General features: G+C 46.2%; 1 protein-coding gene across 8 annotated transcripts in view; it reads left to right on the top strand.

The window, feature by feature from the left end:
• LOC144955783 (zinc finger protein basonuclin-2-like) overlaps positions 1–15,669 on the top strand; it is an 86,782-nt gene extending 71,113 nt beyond the window's left edge. For 5 of the 8 annotated variants that reach the window (XM_078885937.1, XM_078885936.1, XM_078885938.1 and 2 more), the window contains 2 exons: positions 5,096–7,317; positions 10,283–15,669. In XM_078885937.1, the coding sequence (XP_078742063.1) occupies positions 5,096–7,317; positions 10,283–11,027 (2,967 nt within the window). In that variant the 3' untranslated portion in view covers positions 11,028–15,669. The remainder of the gene's footprint in view (positions 1–5,095; positions 7,318–10,282) is intronic. The other 3 variants (XM_078885933.1, XM_078885935.1, XM_078885934.1) reach the window with 1 other exon arrangement.
• The last annotated feature ends 243 nt before the right edge of the window (positions 15,670–15,912 follow it).

A 15,912-nucleotide genomic window follows, 5' to 3' on the forward strand; every position in this document is an offset into this window, starting at 1 on the left:
TTATATGAAAGCCAAATGGAAAAAAAAAATCCTATTTTCACTTAAACTATTACAATAAGTTAAAAGTTAATTATAAGAAATTAATGTTTCAAATGTCAAAACTTCTCAAGCATCGACTGAATTTCAGCAGGAGACCAATAAAAAAATGGTTGCGGTCAGAGATGTAAAGCGTGCAAAAATAGAGAGTTTTAATGTTCTCTGATGCTGTGATTGTAAAGTGTTTATTTTTTTCTCTCGCTGCATTCGTAACTCCTTAAAACATTAAAAACTAATGAAGGTGTGTCTCCCCCCCCCCCCCCCTAACATCAACATCCATGTCCGACAAATAGCACAGAAAATTAGGTGCTTTGTTAAATGGTGGCATTTTAAAGTAATTCATGAGGGTCGTTTTGACTCATGTCAAGCTGCCATCATCACATGACAAGGCTGGTCTCATGACTGGCATTACATAGCGCTATGAATTGTATCTGGAATGGTGGCCAAAGCTTTGCCTGCAGTTGCACCCTCCCACTTTATTTTCACTTGAACTCCCTACAACCCCCCCCCTCACATTCCACAAAGCAGTCCCAATGTTTTTAAAAGAACATAAACACACACGTTGGTGCGCTTTATCGATATCGCCAAAGAATTCACGGTCTTTTTTTGGTACACATCTGTGTACACGTACAGTTAGGAAATGACCACCAAGTATCAATGCACGGTGGTAAATGTGCTAAAATTGCTACGCAAAGTGATGTCGGTTTACATTATTTGATTGCTGCTCATTTGTTTTAATGGATGTTCCCGTTGCCCGTCGAGCCCTCGATTCTGCGGATGATTGGCACTTTAAATGCGGCGTGATAAGAACGAGAGGTCCCCATATTCATCGCAACATGAGCTGGGCAAGAAGCAGAGATTAAAAAGACGTTAAGTCAAGGGAATCCATGCAGTGAATGTATAATGTAGCAGGCACAGGCCGTCTGCTGCACCGTCTCGCCGTTGGTGGAACAAGCGTAGCACGCAGGGTAGAGTGTGCATCTCGCTCTACAATCAACCCTTGCTTGCCTACGTTTCTGTCATTAATTTTCCAGCGGTGTAAAAAAAAAAAAATCCTGTTGTGCAGTGGCATTATTAAAGTATTTATTAGTTTTTTTGGTCAAAAATAAATTATGCCCCTTAGAATGTTTTATTGGATTGTTGGTAATTGGCTTTCTCTTGAAGCTTGCAGCTGGCAACTTGGGCAACTGTGGAATTCCGCTGTGACTTGCTCACCCACACGTGCATTGTGTTTTTCATTACTGGCCGCTCTGTCCTGAAACCTGCATCTTTGTTTACCTGAAGGCCTCGGGCAGCGTTTCACCTGACTCAATGTCTGCCATCTGGTGGAGAAGGGGACACATTGTTTGAGGTGGGGGGGGGGGGGTGTTGTTCGTACGTGCAGGTATTATTTATAAGCATATTTGTGCGCTTTTAAAGTCGTTCATTTTCTGCGGTCGCTGTTGTTTGCGGTTGGTGCTGTTAGCGCGCAATCTTTTCATTGTCCATCGTTGCTGGATTAGTTGAACTGCGTCCCTGTTGGAGAGGGGTTGCGATTGTTCTTGGGGAACTCTTTTAAAAACAAAAAGACTTGGTGAGAGAAATATTGTTTTATTTTCGTTTCGCTTATAGCTTGCGCCGGATGAAGAACGCGAATGTGAATGTAATGAATGGACACAGCGAGTGCGCGGAATTCCATTCCACATAGTCTGCAGGTTGCAACAAGACAAAATGGCTTGGGCATGCTAAATGGTACACAAGGTAGCATCTGTACACAATGGAGCGTGCATTTCCAAAACACATGGGCATGGACGCGATGCCTGTGAATCACCACTTAAGCATGTGGTTTTAGTTCATATAATGGGCCAATCTTAATTATCTTGCATTCATACAAACGCTCACCGTAAAGGAATATGATGTGTTTTACAAGTTAGTCACTTCCAACATTTACTTTATAAAAAAGCAAAGCAATGCTTCGTAGGTATATATTATACACGCACACTGAGTCACTGATGGTTACGCATATTTATGTATAACGGAACAAATGGAATACGTCGATGGACGAGAGACGATAGATTACTGTACCGTATTAATATTAATTGCAAAAGCATTTACTGACCACACTGGAGGAGCTTCGCTGAAATGATTTCAAATGGTGTTCACAAACAAAGCAAAGTGCCCCCCCCCCCAACACCGTATGAAGGTTCATATAAAGGATTAATCATTTCAGTAAATGTATTTTCGCATTGCCCAAAGCGCGTCACTTGTGTAAATCGGCGATGACTATTGATTCTCGGACTTCTCTATAAAACATTTTTACAAAGTCGCCACCCTCTGAGAACGTCAAGAAATCATGAACCATTCATGATAAGGTGCTAATGGATAACATTCACGCACACTGAGCTTTTATCACACTACATTTAGCAGTTTACTGGATCAGCAGACTGCTCAGGCATGAAGCAGCCAGTATTAACTCTTATGAAATAAATCCAGTCTTGATCCCCCCCCCCCCCCAACTGATGTACAATAAATTGGTCCCTGAAGGTCAACCACATTTACACGGTAGAAAGGAGGGAGAAAGAAAATAAATTCCGCGTAAGTCGGGGGGGGGGGGGGAACGGCATGGTTACATCGAGGGGTCCAGGTGTCCAAATGTGCGCAAGGAACACAAAATAGCAATCGCAATTACTGCTCCGTTGGTGTTCACGGGTGTGCTGTGTGGCTCTCTCGTGGTGCTGCCGGGCATCTACGATGCCGAAACCGTCAGCTCCCGAAGAAGCTCCCTTGCACGTGAAGCTAAAACGCCGGGCGTCGTGCCGGTCAACATGCGGTACAACAAACCCGAAAGCACACGGGAGAGCCGGTTGCAATATCGCCGTCTGCCATGGTCATTCCACTGCTGGATGAAAACCTCCCCAACGCGACGCGGCGATGTAACAGACCACCGAGCCTCTTGCGCACTATAACCGTCGCTCCGTCTCCTCGGTCGACGTCCTTATGGACGCGCAACAGTAGGCGTTGTGAATTAATATGCGCTGCCGCCTGCATTGGAATTAAAACACTTTAACCAAAAATTTGGGGTAGAGTAAAATTCGTAACGGAGCCTCGTTACGCTCACTGATGTTGTTGTTGGAGTCGGAGGGCAGTGTTTTGTCATCAGTTCAATTGTAAACACAACAGTGGCAGCTGGAGGCTTTTTTTTTATCCGCACCTATTTCGCTCTCTCTCTCTCGACTCGACGTCCCTCTCTCTCCAAAGTGAGCAGCACGCTGCCACGGTGACAGAACGAGCCTCTCTACACGGCCTTTAATGGCTGCACTGAGTGTTTCTTGTCCTGAAGCAAACTGCCGGAGTCCCCCCCCCACCCCATTGCCTCCCCTGTGCTGTGTCATGTTCGTGCCTCTGCTTCTGTCACATTCGCTCGTGCGCGGCCATAAATATAGCAGCGCAGTGTGCAGGGCGTGCAGTCACATAATCATTTTCTGCGAGCCACAGGTAATGATTAAGTGCTGGCAAGCTCTTTTCAGACGTGCCCATTATCCGCCACAGGTAGCACATGTGATCCAACTCAGTGCCGAGATTAACTAGGCTGTGTTGACAACCTGCGTTAGGTCACCCAGCCTCCGTGCTGATTGTAATAATGAAAAATTAAATCACGGCCCGCTTGTAATGACTTTACTGGCGGCAGACACACACACACTAAGCGTCCCTTGGATTCGTGGCCGATAATTGGTGCCAAATGAGGCCCTCCGTTCTACGATAATTATAGGGGGAATCTCGTCACGCATAAGGCAGATCTTTTTTTTTTTTGCCGGTGCACAAAAGTAGCGGCCAGATTGCAGTATGACGTGTCAATTTATCAAGCTACAGAAAGGCGTAATTAATGGAGACTCTCATTTGCCGCTCTGTTGTGTACCGACACAGCTGCTTCAGTGGTTTGTGGGGGCCCGTGACTTGGAGGGGGCTTTGCCGGTGGTGACCCTGAATGAAGTCCCCTTTGGACCGTAGTTGGACATTGAAAAGTCAGCCTCCTTTAACCCTTTCCTTTCCCATTTATGGCATCCTCCTCTTTCACTTTCACTAATGGTTTGTCCGTTAAAAGCTTATGGTAAATTATTGAAACAAATGACTACACCGACATATAGATTTTTTTTTATGGTTCACCTTGTTGTAAAATGTATATTATAGATCCACTTTTGTATAAGCATGTGCAACACTACCTTGTTATTAATTTATTGGACATATATAACACAGCTTTCGACTGTATGTGCGTCTGTGTGTATATTCCAGCTTGAGTAATTTATACTGGTAGTTTCTGTCACAACTGTAAATGATTGGCTTCAGAAAAGCGTCATGTCATTGCAATGAAAATTAAATATATTTGTATTGTGGTAAATCGTAAAATGTGATTATTGCGTGTGTAGCGCTGATGAAATGTGCCTTTTTAAAAAAAAGCTCATTAAATTTCAAGACAGCAGTTACTGTGATGGTATAAATTTGTCATCATCATAATAATCATTAACCTGTTTTACCACAAAACGGTGCACTGGGAATCGTAGATATTGCTTAAGGATGATGGAAAAGTGATTAATATAAATTATGCACCAGTATAATACATTTTAATGTCATAAAGGTAATAGTAATTTCTACACTCACGAAAAAACATGAGATCTAAGTGACATTATTGATCATATTCATTTGGAGTGAAAAAAAAGGAAAGGGGACTCATCCAACTGTAATATAATTGCTTACATGAATAAAAATGTAGGTGGTGACGGTAAAGGCGCAGCCTTGCGAGAGGGCCTCTACTAGAGGGAGATCTAGCAAGCCCCTGTAGAGGCTATTTTGGCCTACTCTTCCAAGCTGGCCAGATGTCTTGGAAGAGGGCATTACACCCCACTTTACCCCACACACAACCTGCGGATCGATGAACTGTTGCAGCTAACGTACAGTAATTTAATAAGTCCAAATATTGATTTATTAATTGTGCTACTGTTACAATTATTCATCTCCAGGCATATATGTTTTATTTTACATTTGTAAGAGGCGCTAACCATCTTTTGTATTGCTCTGGGTGCAGGATGTTAGTGGGAAGGTGCTCGACCGCTGGACAATCATGAGCAGAGAGGAGGAGATCATCACCCTGCAGCAGTTCCTGAGGTTTGGCGAGACCAAGTCGATCGTGGAGCTGATGGCCATCCAGGAGAAGGAGCTCCTGGCCGTACCGGTGCAGAGCAGCAAGGCGGACTCGGACATCCGCTCGTTCATCGAGGGCAGCAGTCGCTCCCGCAGCCCTGGCATGACGCCGCACCTGGAGAGCCCCGGTGCACCCGGTTCTACCAACAGCGTCCACCACTTCGAGAACATCCCCAACAGCCTGGCCTTCCTGCTCCCATTCCAGTTCATCAATCCCGTGGCCGCCCCGCTCATCGGCCTCCCGCCCAACGGCCTCCTGCTGGATCAGGCCGCGCTGAGGCTGCGCGAGCCCCCCATGCCACTGCCCGAGAGGCACACGGAGAGCGGCCAGGCCGAGGGCAGCAGGGTGTCGGTGCTGCGCGCTGAGCAGAACTCTGGACACAGAGGCGACCAGGCGTCGCTGATCAGAGCCGAGCAGGCGACAGCGCTCAGACCCGAGCAGGTGTCTGTTCTCAGGCCCGACCAGGCGTCCGTACTCAGGGGGATAGAGCCACCCGGCGTCCTCACGAGCGATCATTCGTCGGTGCTGAGGGCCGAGCAGCCGTCTGTGCTGAGAGGCGACCACCTGCCCATCATCAGAGGGGACCACACACCCAGCCGGAACGCGCTGTCCAGCATCACGAACGTGGACACAAAGCCTGAAACACCGCCGCGGCTCATTCCCATGCAAGCCGCCTCGCAAATGGGCAACATCATTAAGACGGAGACCCCCAAGAGCATATTTTTCTCGGCAAAAATGAGACACTTGCGAAAGAGCATGGCCCCGTCAAAAAAGGGACGGGTGTTTTGCAACGCGTGCGGCAAAACGTTTTACGACAAGGGCACGCTCAAGATCCACTACAATGCCGTCCATCTCAAGATAAAGCACAAATGCACCATCGAAGGTTGCAACATGGTCTTCAGCTCCCTGAGAAGCCGCAACCGGCACAGCGCGAACCCCAACCCGCGGCTGCACATGCCGATGCTCCGGAACAACCGCGACCGCGACCTCATCCGGAGCGTGAGCAACCCTTCGACGCCGCCCTCGATGGGGACTCCCAAGTCTGAGTCCAGCTTTTCTACCCCCAATCGCCTCTCCCTGACCTTTCCGAGCGGAGGCCTCGATGCCGGCATGCACGGCCCTCTCGTCTTCCCCACCATTAAAACGGTGCAGCCCGTGCCGCCTTTCTTCCGGAGCCTCATCACACCGGGCGAACTGGCCAACACCCCGTGTCACATCCCCTCCTCCATCTCCGTGTCGTCTTCCATCCCCGAGCAGCCATCTCCTCGGGAGCTTCCGATGGAGCCCGTCTCGAAGAAGAAGCCTCGGAAGTCGAGCATGCCCGTGAAGATAGAAAAGGATGCCATGGAGATCTCCGACGAAGAGTTTGACATCGAAGACGACGAGAGTGACGAAAACAGGTCGGTCAGCAGCGACGTGAACAGCGCCAAAACGGACGACGACAACAACAAGAGCGAGGACGAGCGTTACGGGGACATGCGCGAGGCGGCGGACGCGAAGTACGGGGACGACGCGGACGCTCGCGCCGAAACGAACGGCGTGGAGAGGGGAAACGGCCTGGCGCACGACAACAACAACAGAAGCAGCGCGGAGCTCGCGAGAGAAATCTTCCCAGAGCTCTCGGACCGAGACGTGGGCAACGCCAGGGAAGAATGCGAGGACGACAGCTCGCAGGAGGACCGCATGGACGAGGAGAGCCATGATGAGGGCAGCCAGAGCGACGACGAGGGGAGGCAGTCCCTGCAGTCGGAGCCGGCGTTCGTCAAGGAGGAGCACCCGGACTGTAGCTACGAACCGTACTACGCCTTCGGGCCGTACGGCTTCTTCAACAGCAGCTTCGTAGCGGCAGCCATGCGCAGAGATCTGAGCTGCCCCCCGTACGAGAAGAACATGACGGCCTTAGACTACAGCATGACGGAGAGATTCTCGGAGGACGGCGATTGGCTCTCGAGCAATGACCCCAAAGCGTGCAACGTGTGCAAAAAGATTTTCAAGAACTCTTACAGCGTAAAACTCCACTACAAGAACGTCCACCTGAAGGAGATGCACGTCTGCTCTGTGGAGGGCTGCAATGCTGCCTTTCCTTCCCGACGCAGCAGGGACAGGTCAGTTTCTAGCTCGGCAGATGTGGTAATTAAAAATAAATAATACGGCTCTCAGGCTTTTACCTGTTTGCTAGTCCGCTTAGGGTAGGTGAATGACGACAGACGAAATATATTATTATTACTATTATTATTTTTCCAAATTGGAAATTGCATGTGCCGTGTCGTATGTTCATGTTAATCGTTCACAAGCTCGATAGTTAAAATGCTAAATAAAAATGGCGAAATTTTTAAAAACATTTTAAAATGTACTGTTTTTTTCTAATGTAAATGTATTTTGATGTGTAACAAAAAAAAAACTCCAACAAAAAAACACAATGTAGCGGTCTTGTAACAGAATGATAGTTTTGTGTTCACGGCTCAATTCGGTAGCTAAAGAGCCCACGATGTTGAAATATTGTTTATGGAACCGTACACCTGCCCTTGCCTGTCCAGGTGCATCCTCCACTGCATGCCACAGTATTTGGTGCATTGTAACCTAATGGATAGCTGTCACACACTCTTTTTTGTAATTCATACATTCATAGTTGTATAAAATAGAAGACGTTATTAAGTATAAAGCGTGTATAAAGGTGTACACTTTATTTTAAAATGGGCAGTTCGGTGTTGCTGTCAATGAGGAAAGATAATAGAGAGGGCGGGGGGGGACGACTACACTTCAAACACGTTTTTTTGAAAAAATAAGCCGCTTCATATATATGTTTGCTTCGAAATGTTCCAATATCAGGAATAACGACGATACACCGCAGAAACATAGACTTGTAGTAAATTAAATGCAGAATGTAAAATTAAAACATGCACAATACAAAAAAGTCACATTGTGGAGGTATCTCTATGAACGCGTGTGCATGTGTGCGCGTGCCCGTGTGTGCGCACACGGCGTGTGAAGACGGAAGAAATGTCAGAGGGAACGTGCGTGCGTGTCCCCTACATGCTGCCGTATTTAGGAATAGAGAAACACAAAGACAAAGATCCCCCGTATAGCCGTACCAGACTGTAGAGGCAAGTGCTGTTAGCGAGCACCTATGAAGGCCCGAACGGCACACGACGGGGTGGGTGGCCAGCAACCACGCCCGACCGCCTTTGTCGCCCCAGTGGCGATGTTTACTACACACCGCACCAGGTACTCATTTGAGGCTGAATCGACCTAGGGGACGCCCAGGACCGGTGTCAGATAATCGTTCGTAGCGGCAGCGTAGCGCTGACCCCCATACACACGCGCACACACAACACGCATCTCTCTTTTTAGCGGAGGAGGAGGAGGGGGGGCTCCACTGTGGTGGGGGGGGGGACTGGGCTTTGGGGGTGAAGAGGAAGACAGCCAGACGCCTGTCAGTTGCGTTTTGGCTTGCAGGAAGGAGTGGACCAAGAGGGAACCTTCTGTTGAGCTGGCAAACACTCATTAAATTTTCTCCTTTGTGTTTTGCTCTTCCCCACTGAAGGACCACGGTTGCGGTTGGGGATAATGTTATAGTTGTTTCTTTTCTCGGCAGTTACAAATTCAGTTTTTATTTAAAAGTTCCGCCGTATACTTTCGCCCAACCTATTTACAGGCACGCCGGTGACTTTGGTGATCCGTGGTGACCAGTTATTTGTTCGAACAAAGTGTGCATGCATTTTTGTTAAGGGATCATTTGTACCCTCCTGCCTCGCTCGTGAAAGTAAACGTGGGTGTTGACGCAATGCGTAATATGTTGAGGGCGCAGAGCGCGGCGGAAGCGGTATTACGCGATTGGCAATTCGCATTTTATTCATGCATTTTTAACTGCTGATGTACAACAACGGCCATCACGTGAACAGTGATTGTTGTGCCCTAAGCATAACGCTGCAATTACGGATAGCTTGAGAGAGAGAGAGAGAAAAAAAGACTCCACACGTATATTCCAACAATAATTATAAATAAATAAAAAAAATAATAAGCAGCAGCAGCTCACAAAGCAAGGCTATTTTGATAGTCTTTTTAAAAAAAGAGAGAAAACATTTCCAAATGAGTTTCCAGCCAGAAAGTCCACGCGGTGCACGGGACCCATTTTCCGGTTGCATTTTCCACGATTCGATTGCAATGGCTAAAGAACGAAGGGCGCGATTGCGACGGGCGAGCGGGCGGGCGGGCGGTGCGGTGGTGGCGGACGAGGAGGCACGCACTGCCCCCCCCTATCCCAACTCCCCACTCCGCCCACCGCCCCCCTCGGCATTCCAAAGGAAGTATCGACCCCGTGGCTGTAAAGCAGGATGGAGGCGAGACAGCGCTGCATAAATAAAAGCGTGCACTCGAGCCTCCCACCAGGACTTGGCCGAGGCCCCCGTAATTTTCTGCGGCTGGGTGCACGGGGGGCCCGCAGGGGATGGCCCGGGCGCAGGGAGAGAGGCAGCCAGGGCACGGGCGGGCGGGGGGGTTTGCCGGCAAGGGGACAGGAGGAGCAGGAGGGCGGCGCGCAGGGAAAGTGTGTGCAGATGGGGCATGGTTATGGGGTTCGACTCGATGCTGTCGATAGGGAAAGCGTCCAGTTTATTAGAAGGAGGAAGGCAGAACTCTGGTCGAGCCAGCAGAAACCCAATTAACTCCTCGGTGAAATTGTTGCGCTTTCTCATCAGTTTTATTAATGTGGCGCGCGTGTTGGTGTGTGTGCGCGCGCGCGAGCGCACACACACCAACACGCGTCGGCTTCACAGGTGCTCACTAGCGGCACATGTCTCCTGCATGTGTGGGACGTAAATGGGAAACGCCTTATCTTCTTGTGTGTGTGTGATATCAGTGCTCTAGTCGGTTTAATAGTAGGCAGCTTGTATTTCTCAAAGATATAATAAACAGATTCAATCCTTAAACAAGAACAAGAAATTTCGTGAACAAAAACAGAGTTTTAAGATACACTGCTATGCCAACCCTTTACCACGTGTAACCCAGCAGGTAAACTCATTGTAGAAAGAAAAAAATATTTTGATTCGCTAATCCGTCCCGTTGTTTCAGACACAGTGCCAACATAAACCTGCATCGCAAGCTGCTGACCAAAGGCCTGGACGACATGTGTCTGGAGTCCATGGTCAGCCCCGCGCTCACGAGAGACCTCAGGGGACAGGAGCTCCTGGCCAAGCTGTATGGGAGCCCGCTGTCCACGCCGCCGCTGGAAGGCAGGCCTGACGGCCGTGAAGAATCTGGCGAAGGCAGCCAGGACTCAGCCGATGGCAGGGATGAGCCACCGGCAGCGGCGCACTGCGTCGAGCAGAGCAATGGTTACAGTAAGCCCCCGACGGATGACGGGCCTGGCTCGGTGCTGGACCTGAGCACCAATCAGAGCGTGCGCTCAGGTGGCAGCGTGGGTTCCTCGCCTGGCTCGGACATCGGCAGCGAGGAGGGGTTGATTTTAGATGACAGCGACGAGTACAGCGAAGGCGCAGAGGCCCTGGACAAGGCGTCGCCGCCGATGGGCGACAGGCTGACAAAAGGGGGTTTGGACAATGGCGTAGCCAATAGTGAGGGCGGCCTCACCCCGAGCAGGCCCCTGTCAGGAGGTCCCATCAGCTGTAGCATCTGCCACAAGTTGTACAGCAACAAGGGAACCTTGCGGGTGCACTACAAAACGGTTCACCTGCGCGAGATGCACCGTTGCAAGGTGCCCGGCTGCAACATGATGTTCTCATCCGTCCGGAGCAGGAACCGCCATAGCCAGAATCCAAACCTGCACAGAAACTTACCTCTGAGTATGGCCGATTAAAAGCAAGGACAGACATTTCTAGCGACATCGCTTTAACCATTCCAAAAATACACAGCCTTGCAACCTCATTGCGTTTTTTTTTTACCGGACTCAAGACTCGTTTAAAAAAAACATTTCATTGGCACCAGCTGTAACTTGTTTATGTCTCTGTCGAAGGGACTGATGTGGCGGCTTGCATATGTGATCCACATGTGGCTTCCTGTCACCCTGACCCCGCCACACAAGGTCACAGCATCGGGTCATTAACAGGGAACAAAAGCCACCAGCTGTCTACTGATGTTCCAACTTCTTCGAGCAGCCACACTCACAACCACATTCACAACGTCCCGTCAACCCCAAGTCAAAAAACCAGACACTTCCTCCACGCAGCACCACTTAATGCACACGTCTTGACTCCATTCCGAAAAGGCTATCCGTAATGTGTTGGTACAGGGACATTGAACTGATATGAAAAGTTTACAGATGTTCACGTAAATCTGTTGTGAGTAATTTTTTTAACCGTGCTTTCTGTAAATACAATTTTTAAAAAAATAGCCTGTTGCAGACGCACAGGGGAGTGAGCCAGACATCAGTCAGCATGCATAGCAGTGAAACTGCTAGCACTGCACATTTGGGCACCACATGTCTACTTGAAAACTATAGAATCCATAAATACACAGGAGTGGCCAAAGAGAAAAATAAGAACTTAAGTTTCACTATTTGAATTTTCAATATTGTTATTCCTACCATCATTATTATATTTGTGGATAAATTGTTACAATAATCTGTATGTCTGCTGTTTTGGTAATTTTCGAGACCGTAAATATTAAGGCACTTACAAGTACAATGACCTTACATTTCGCAATATAAGCAGCCGTTGGCTCGGTGACTTGCTGTACATATGCCAACAAAACTTCATGTCATTGGGACAGAATACACGGAGTCCTCTCTGAGTGGCTCAACAAAGCAAATGCGGTTACCGGAATTCGTCACTACAACTGCCCACACGTGCCATTCAGTCCATTGAACGTGTCTTGTTTTTAATGGGAGATCATTCCTACATCACTTTTAGGCAACTGGCCTTGTGTTATATCATGCCTACACACAGGTCACATTATATTTTGTCCTGATTACATGGAATGCTGTTGAGAAGTATTCTGCTGTGAAATATAAGTTGTGGTGCCAGTATTTAATTTTTCTTTTTTACTTATAATTTTCTATATTACCCCATTTTTGCACATTGTGTATAGATGATGTTCTTGCCTACAGCTGATTGACTCAGCTCGTAACAAAGTGATTCCTGCCTTTAAAAATAGCTTAGTTGTAAGATAACCACCGTACGACAAATGTGTTGTAATTTATCGTACAGCATCACACCGTTTGAAATAGACAGTCACAGTTTAAGGGATTTCAAATGATGAAGAGCAAGGAGGCACAATTTTATGAGATGACCATCGCTTGCAGTAATATCGTTACGGAATTCACGTTCCCGAATGTTAAATGGCTCCATGTGTTTTCTGAGCGACATCGTCCTAATTGCGTCGGACGCCAGCGACGACTTCCCAAAACCAGGTTTTTAACCGAGGTACAAAACCTGGCATTTTTAAACATTATTGAGAAACGCCCACGTAGCAACGAGTAAAAACGTAGCTTCGGTTACTTTTGACGAGGCCGTAATGCTCCCTTTGTAACGAACCAACGTGTGGTTTGTGCAGTGCTTCCCTGGGGGTCTTCACAGGTATGTCTTCTCGTCTTCGTCAATACGGCATGTACTTTCAAGGTGGAGGACGAGAGACTGAACTTAAAAAACCACTGGAATCCTGTAGGCAGAATTTGTTGTAATTCTTTTTAGTAATGGTTATGGAAATAAACTACAGAAATGGTACACCCGATGATGGCCTATTGGCCAAAAAATGTTTACCGACTGTTTTTCCAAACAGTTATATTTTACATTAAATTTTTTTAAATGAAATATTTCCACAAATTAACTCATGCCAACAAACTTCTTGTGGTTGCAGATGTCTACGGGAATGAAGCTGTTTTTTTAAATAAGAAAAACATATTTAATTTGTTGTTTCATTAAATTCACATTTTCCAAATTTAAATGCATATAAATATATTTTATTTCAACTATTAAAAGTGTTTTAATTTTTGCAATTTTTTTAGCTAAAAATGTTCTATAATCTCATTTTGTATTCTGTAAAATAACAGCTTTACTTGTTTAATGTTTAAGTACAGTTTACTGCAATGTACATTATATTTAATTTTATAGCTTAAATGCTGTACTACCTATTGAAATAGAAAAAAAAAGTTTCTCTTGCATCTTGTACGGTCTGTTTGTGCAGAAAAAAAGGTACTTGTGACAAGGTACTTGGTCACTTCAGTTGAGCAATGCAAAAGGGCAGGAAGAGTTAGCACTTTGAAGGCAGCTTAATGAGGTACCATCAAACCAATACGGCGTGGATCAAATCAATGGAACAAAGCAAACTTGATTTTGTGTATTTCGCTGCAAATTCCTTTTTCACCTTTGCATTCCCTTGGGCCAAGTGGGTTTGTTGACGCTCAGTGCAAATTAAATTAACAATTTCCCTTTTGTACAACTCACTCTCTGTTAAATCCTTCAACCTTCATACACGTAAAACGCTGCATCCTACCCAAATTTTCATCGTTCAACGAAAATTTGTATTTTACTTTTCCAACACGCCGCGTGTACTCCGGCAATCAACGAGTATCCACGTCTTCGCCTGCGTCGGAAGAAGTTTTCACCGTTTGCAGCCAGTCGGAGGCTCGTAATGATCCAGTGCACTCTGGCTGCTATTCGAGAGCGAGCTTGCTTGCCGCAGGGAGAGAGCGGCACGCTGGGTTCCCATCCTCCCTCCTCGTTCGGAAGGATTCACAAATGTAAAAATCGTTTATCGCTCGCAAGCGAGAGTGTGTAAATGCCCGCGGAATGTCAACGACGTATCCGGCGAAGGCCACAAACACCGACGGCGGAGTCCTTCGAAGCGCGCAACGTGAGCCATAGCTGCGATTTGAAGGTGTGCGGCAGGCGGCGAGCAGTGCGGTGAGACGCGATCCTAAAAGCACAAATGGTGTTGTTCTATGAGATACTTTGTCCAAGACGAATGATTATGATTTGTTTTTACTGATTTAAAAAAAAATTCTTTACGCAGCTCATCTGTAATCTAACATCGTCAAATGTAATTATACAACAACAACAAAGAACAAAACATTGTTTATAAATGAAATTGCCATGACTTGTCAATTTTTTTTGTAATTCTTACAGTGAAACTGTACAGTAGCTAGCTGCAATTCAATGAAATATTTTTTCAAACGATACAGTGTAATGTATCGCACTTTAGAGCATGCAAAATGTCCTAATATATAGCTAATCTTCCGCTTCAAAATATGCCAGTTTACTCGGTTTGGTATATGAATTGCCATAAAATGCGCTGTAGATTTCCCGTGTGGTTACTGTGTATCCCTGCGTTAATGTTCATTTTTGCACTGAACTGCACGCTACCTTGAGGGTTCATTTAAAGTTCGCTATGAGGTCCGCATTGACTTATCTCGACCAGGTTCTCAATTCTAGTGCCGACTTTTGCGTACGATTTTGGGGCTGCATTTTCAGCCGTCAAGTGGGCGTCCCGGTCGTTTTGTTGTTGTTGATGGCTGTCTTTAATAATTGGCGCACGTGGAATGGCGCACAGGATAATTTCCACCGGCATTCAGATAAATGTGCCACAGGCTGCTTCCTGCACCACATCAAATTCGGAATTAAATAAGTAATCCCCCTGATTTGTAATGTTGTTTGGGCAATGCTTAACAGTGTATGTGTGTGTGCAAGTAACCAACGTTACCAATGCTGCGCAATTACCAATTCAATCTGGATATAGATATATTTGATTTATCTCAGGGCCCCCCGTTTGCAAGTCAGATACACTATTGTGTCTCAATATGTTTGGATACAGTTATAAATATGGTATTTAATGGAATAACTCCTCAAGCTAACTGCAGAAGACGTAAATAAAATGATCTAAAACTGTCACATCGAAAACATTTTCAGAAAATTCAAAAGCATGTGATTTTAACGATCTATAACCTGTACACAATTTTAATAGCGTCCAAAGTTTCTCAATACTTGGTTCATAATAATAAATTGGAATATTCATATTATATCGGCTATGACAGTGAAACGTGCCGTGTCTTTTTTTAAGTGAGTTTAAGGAAGCACGCATGATGAACATTTACACTCGTGTCAATATAAACTGTTAATATGCAGCTGGTGTTTTGTTCGTCTCAACTTTCAGACAATAATATTAGGATTGAAAACCTGGTTTACACGACTTGATTCAGTGTTTTGCTAGTTGTATTCCATCCCACATGTGTACTGCAAGTCATTGTCACGTTCCCCTTTTGTCCTCTTTTTGTATCGGAGCCCTTGCTATCTTTGTGTGTTGTAAACAAAGTCTATCGCTCAGATTTTGCATCGGATATGAAAAGGTTGAAGAGATGAGAGTTCTTCATATGCACATCTGACAATTGCGTAATTTGTATTAAAGCTATCTTGTACATTTTATAATAAAGAACTGGAAAAATATATATTTTGCTTGTAATTTAATACAATACATTAGAAAAAAACAGTGTTTATTCGGGTAATTACACTTTGTAGCAAAAGTTCTAAGATCTAAAAACTACGGTCGTTAATAAAAACAACAACATTTATTTCAGCTGTTTGTCGATCCACTGTTAGATGAAGGCCTCGCCAAATGCCATGCTCATCCTGGGGGGTGTTGTTTGACCGTACTTCACCACGCCGGTCAAAGCAAGTTGGATTAATTGAGATAGCACTCCCCACTGATGTTAGCCATGGCTGCAAATCAAACTAAGGTTGCTGCTTTTAGAG

Source organism: Lampetra fluviatilis, chromosome 3 (assembly GCF_964198595.1).
Source record: "Lampetra fluviatilis chromosome 3, kcLamFluv1.1, whole genome shotgun sequence".
Lineage (NCBI taxonomy): Eukaryota > Metazoa > Chordata > Hyperoartia > Petromyzontiformes > Petromyzontidae > Lampetra > Lampetra fluviatilis.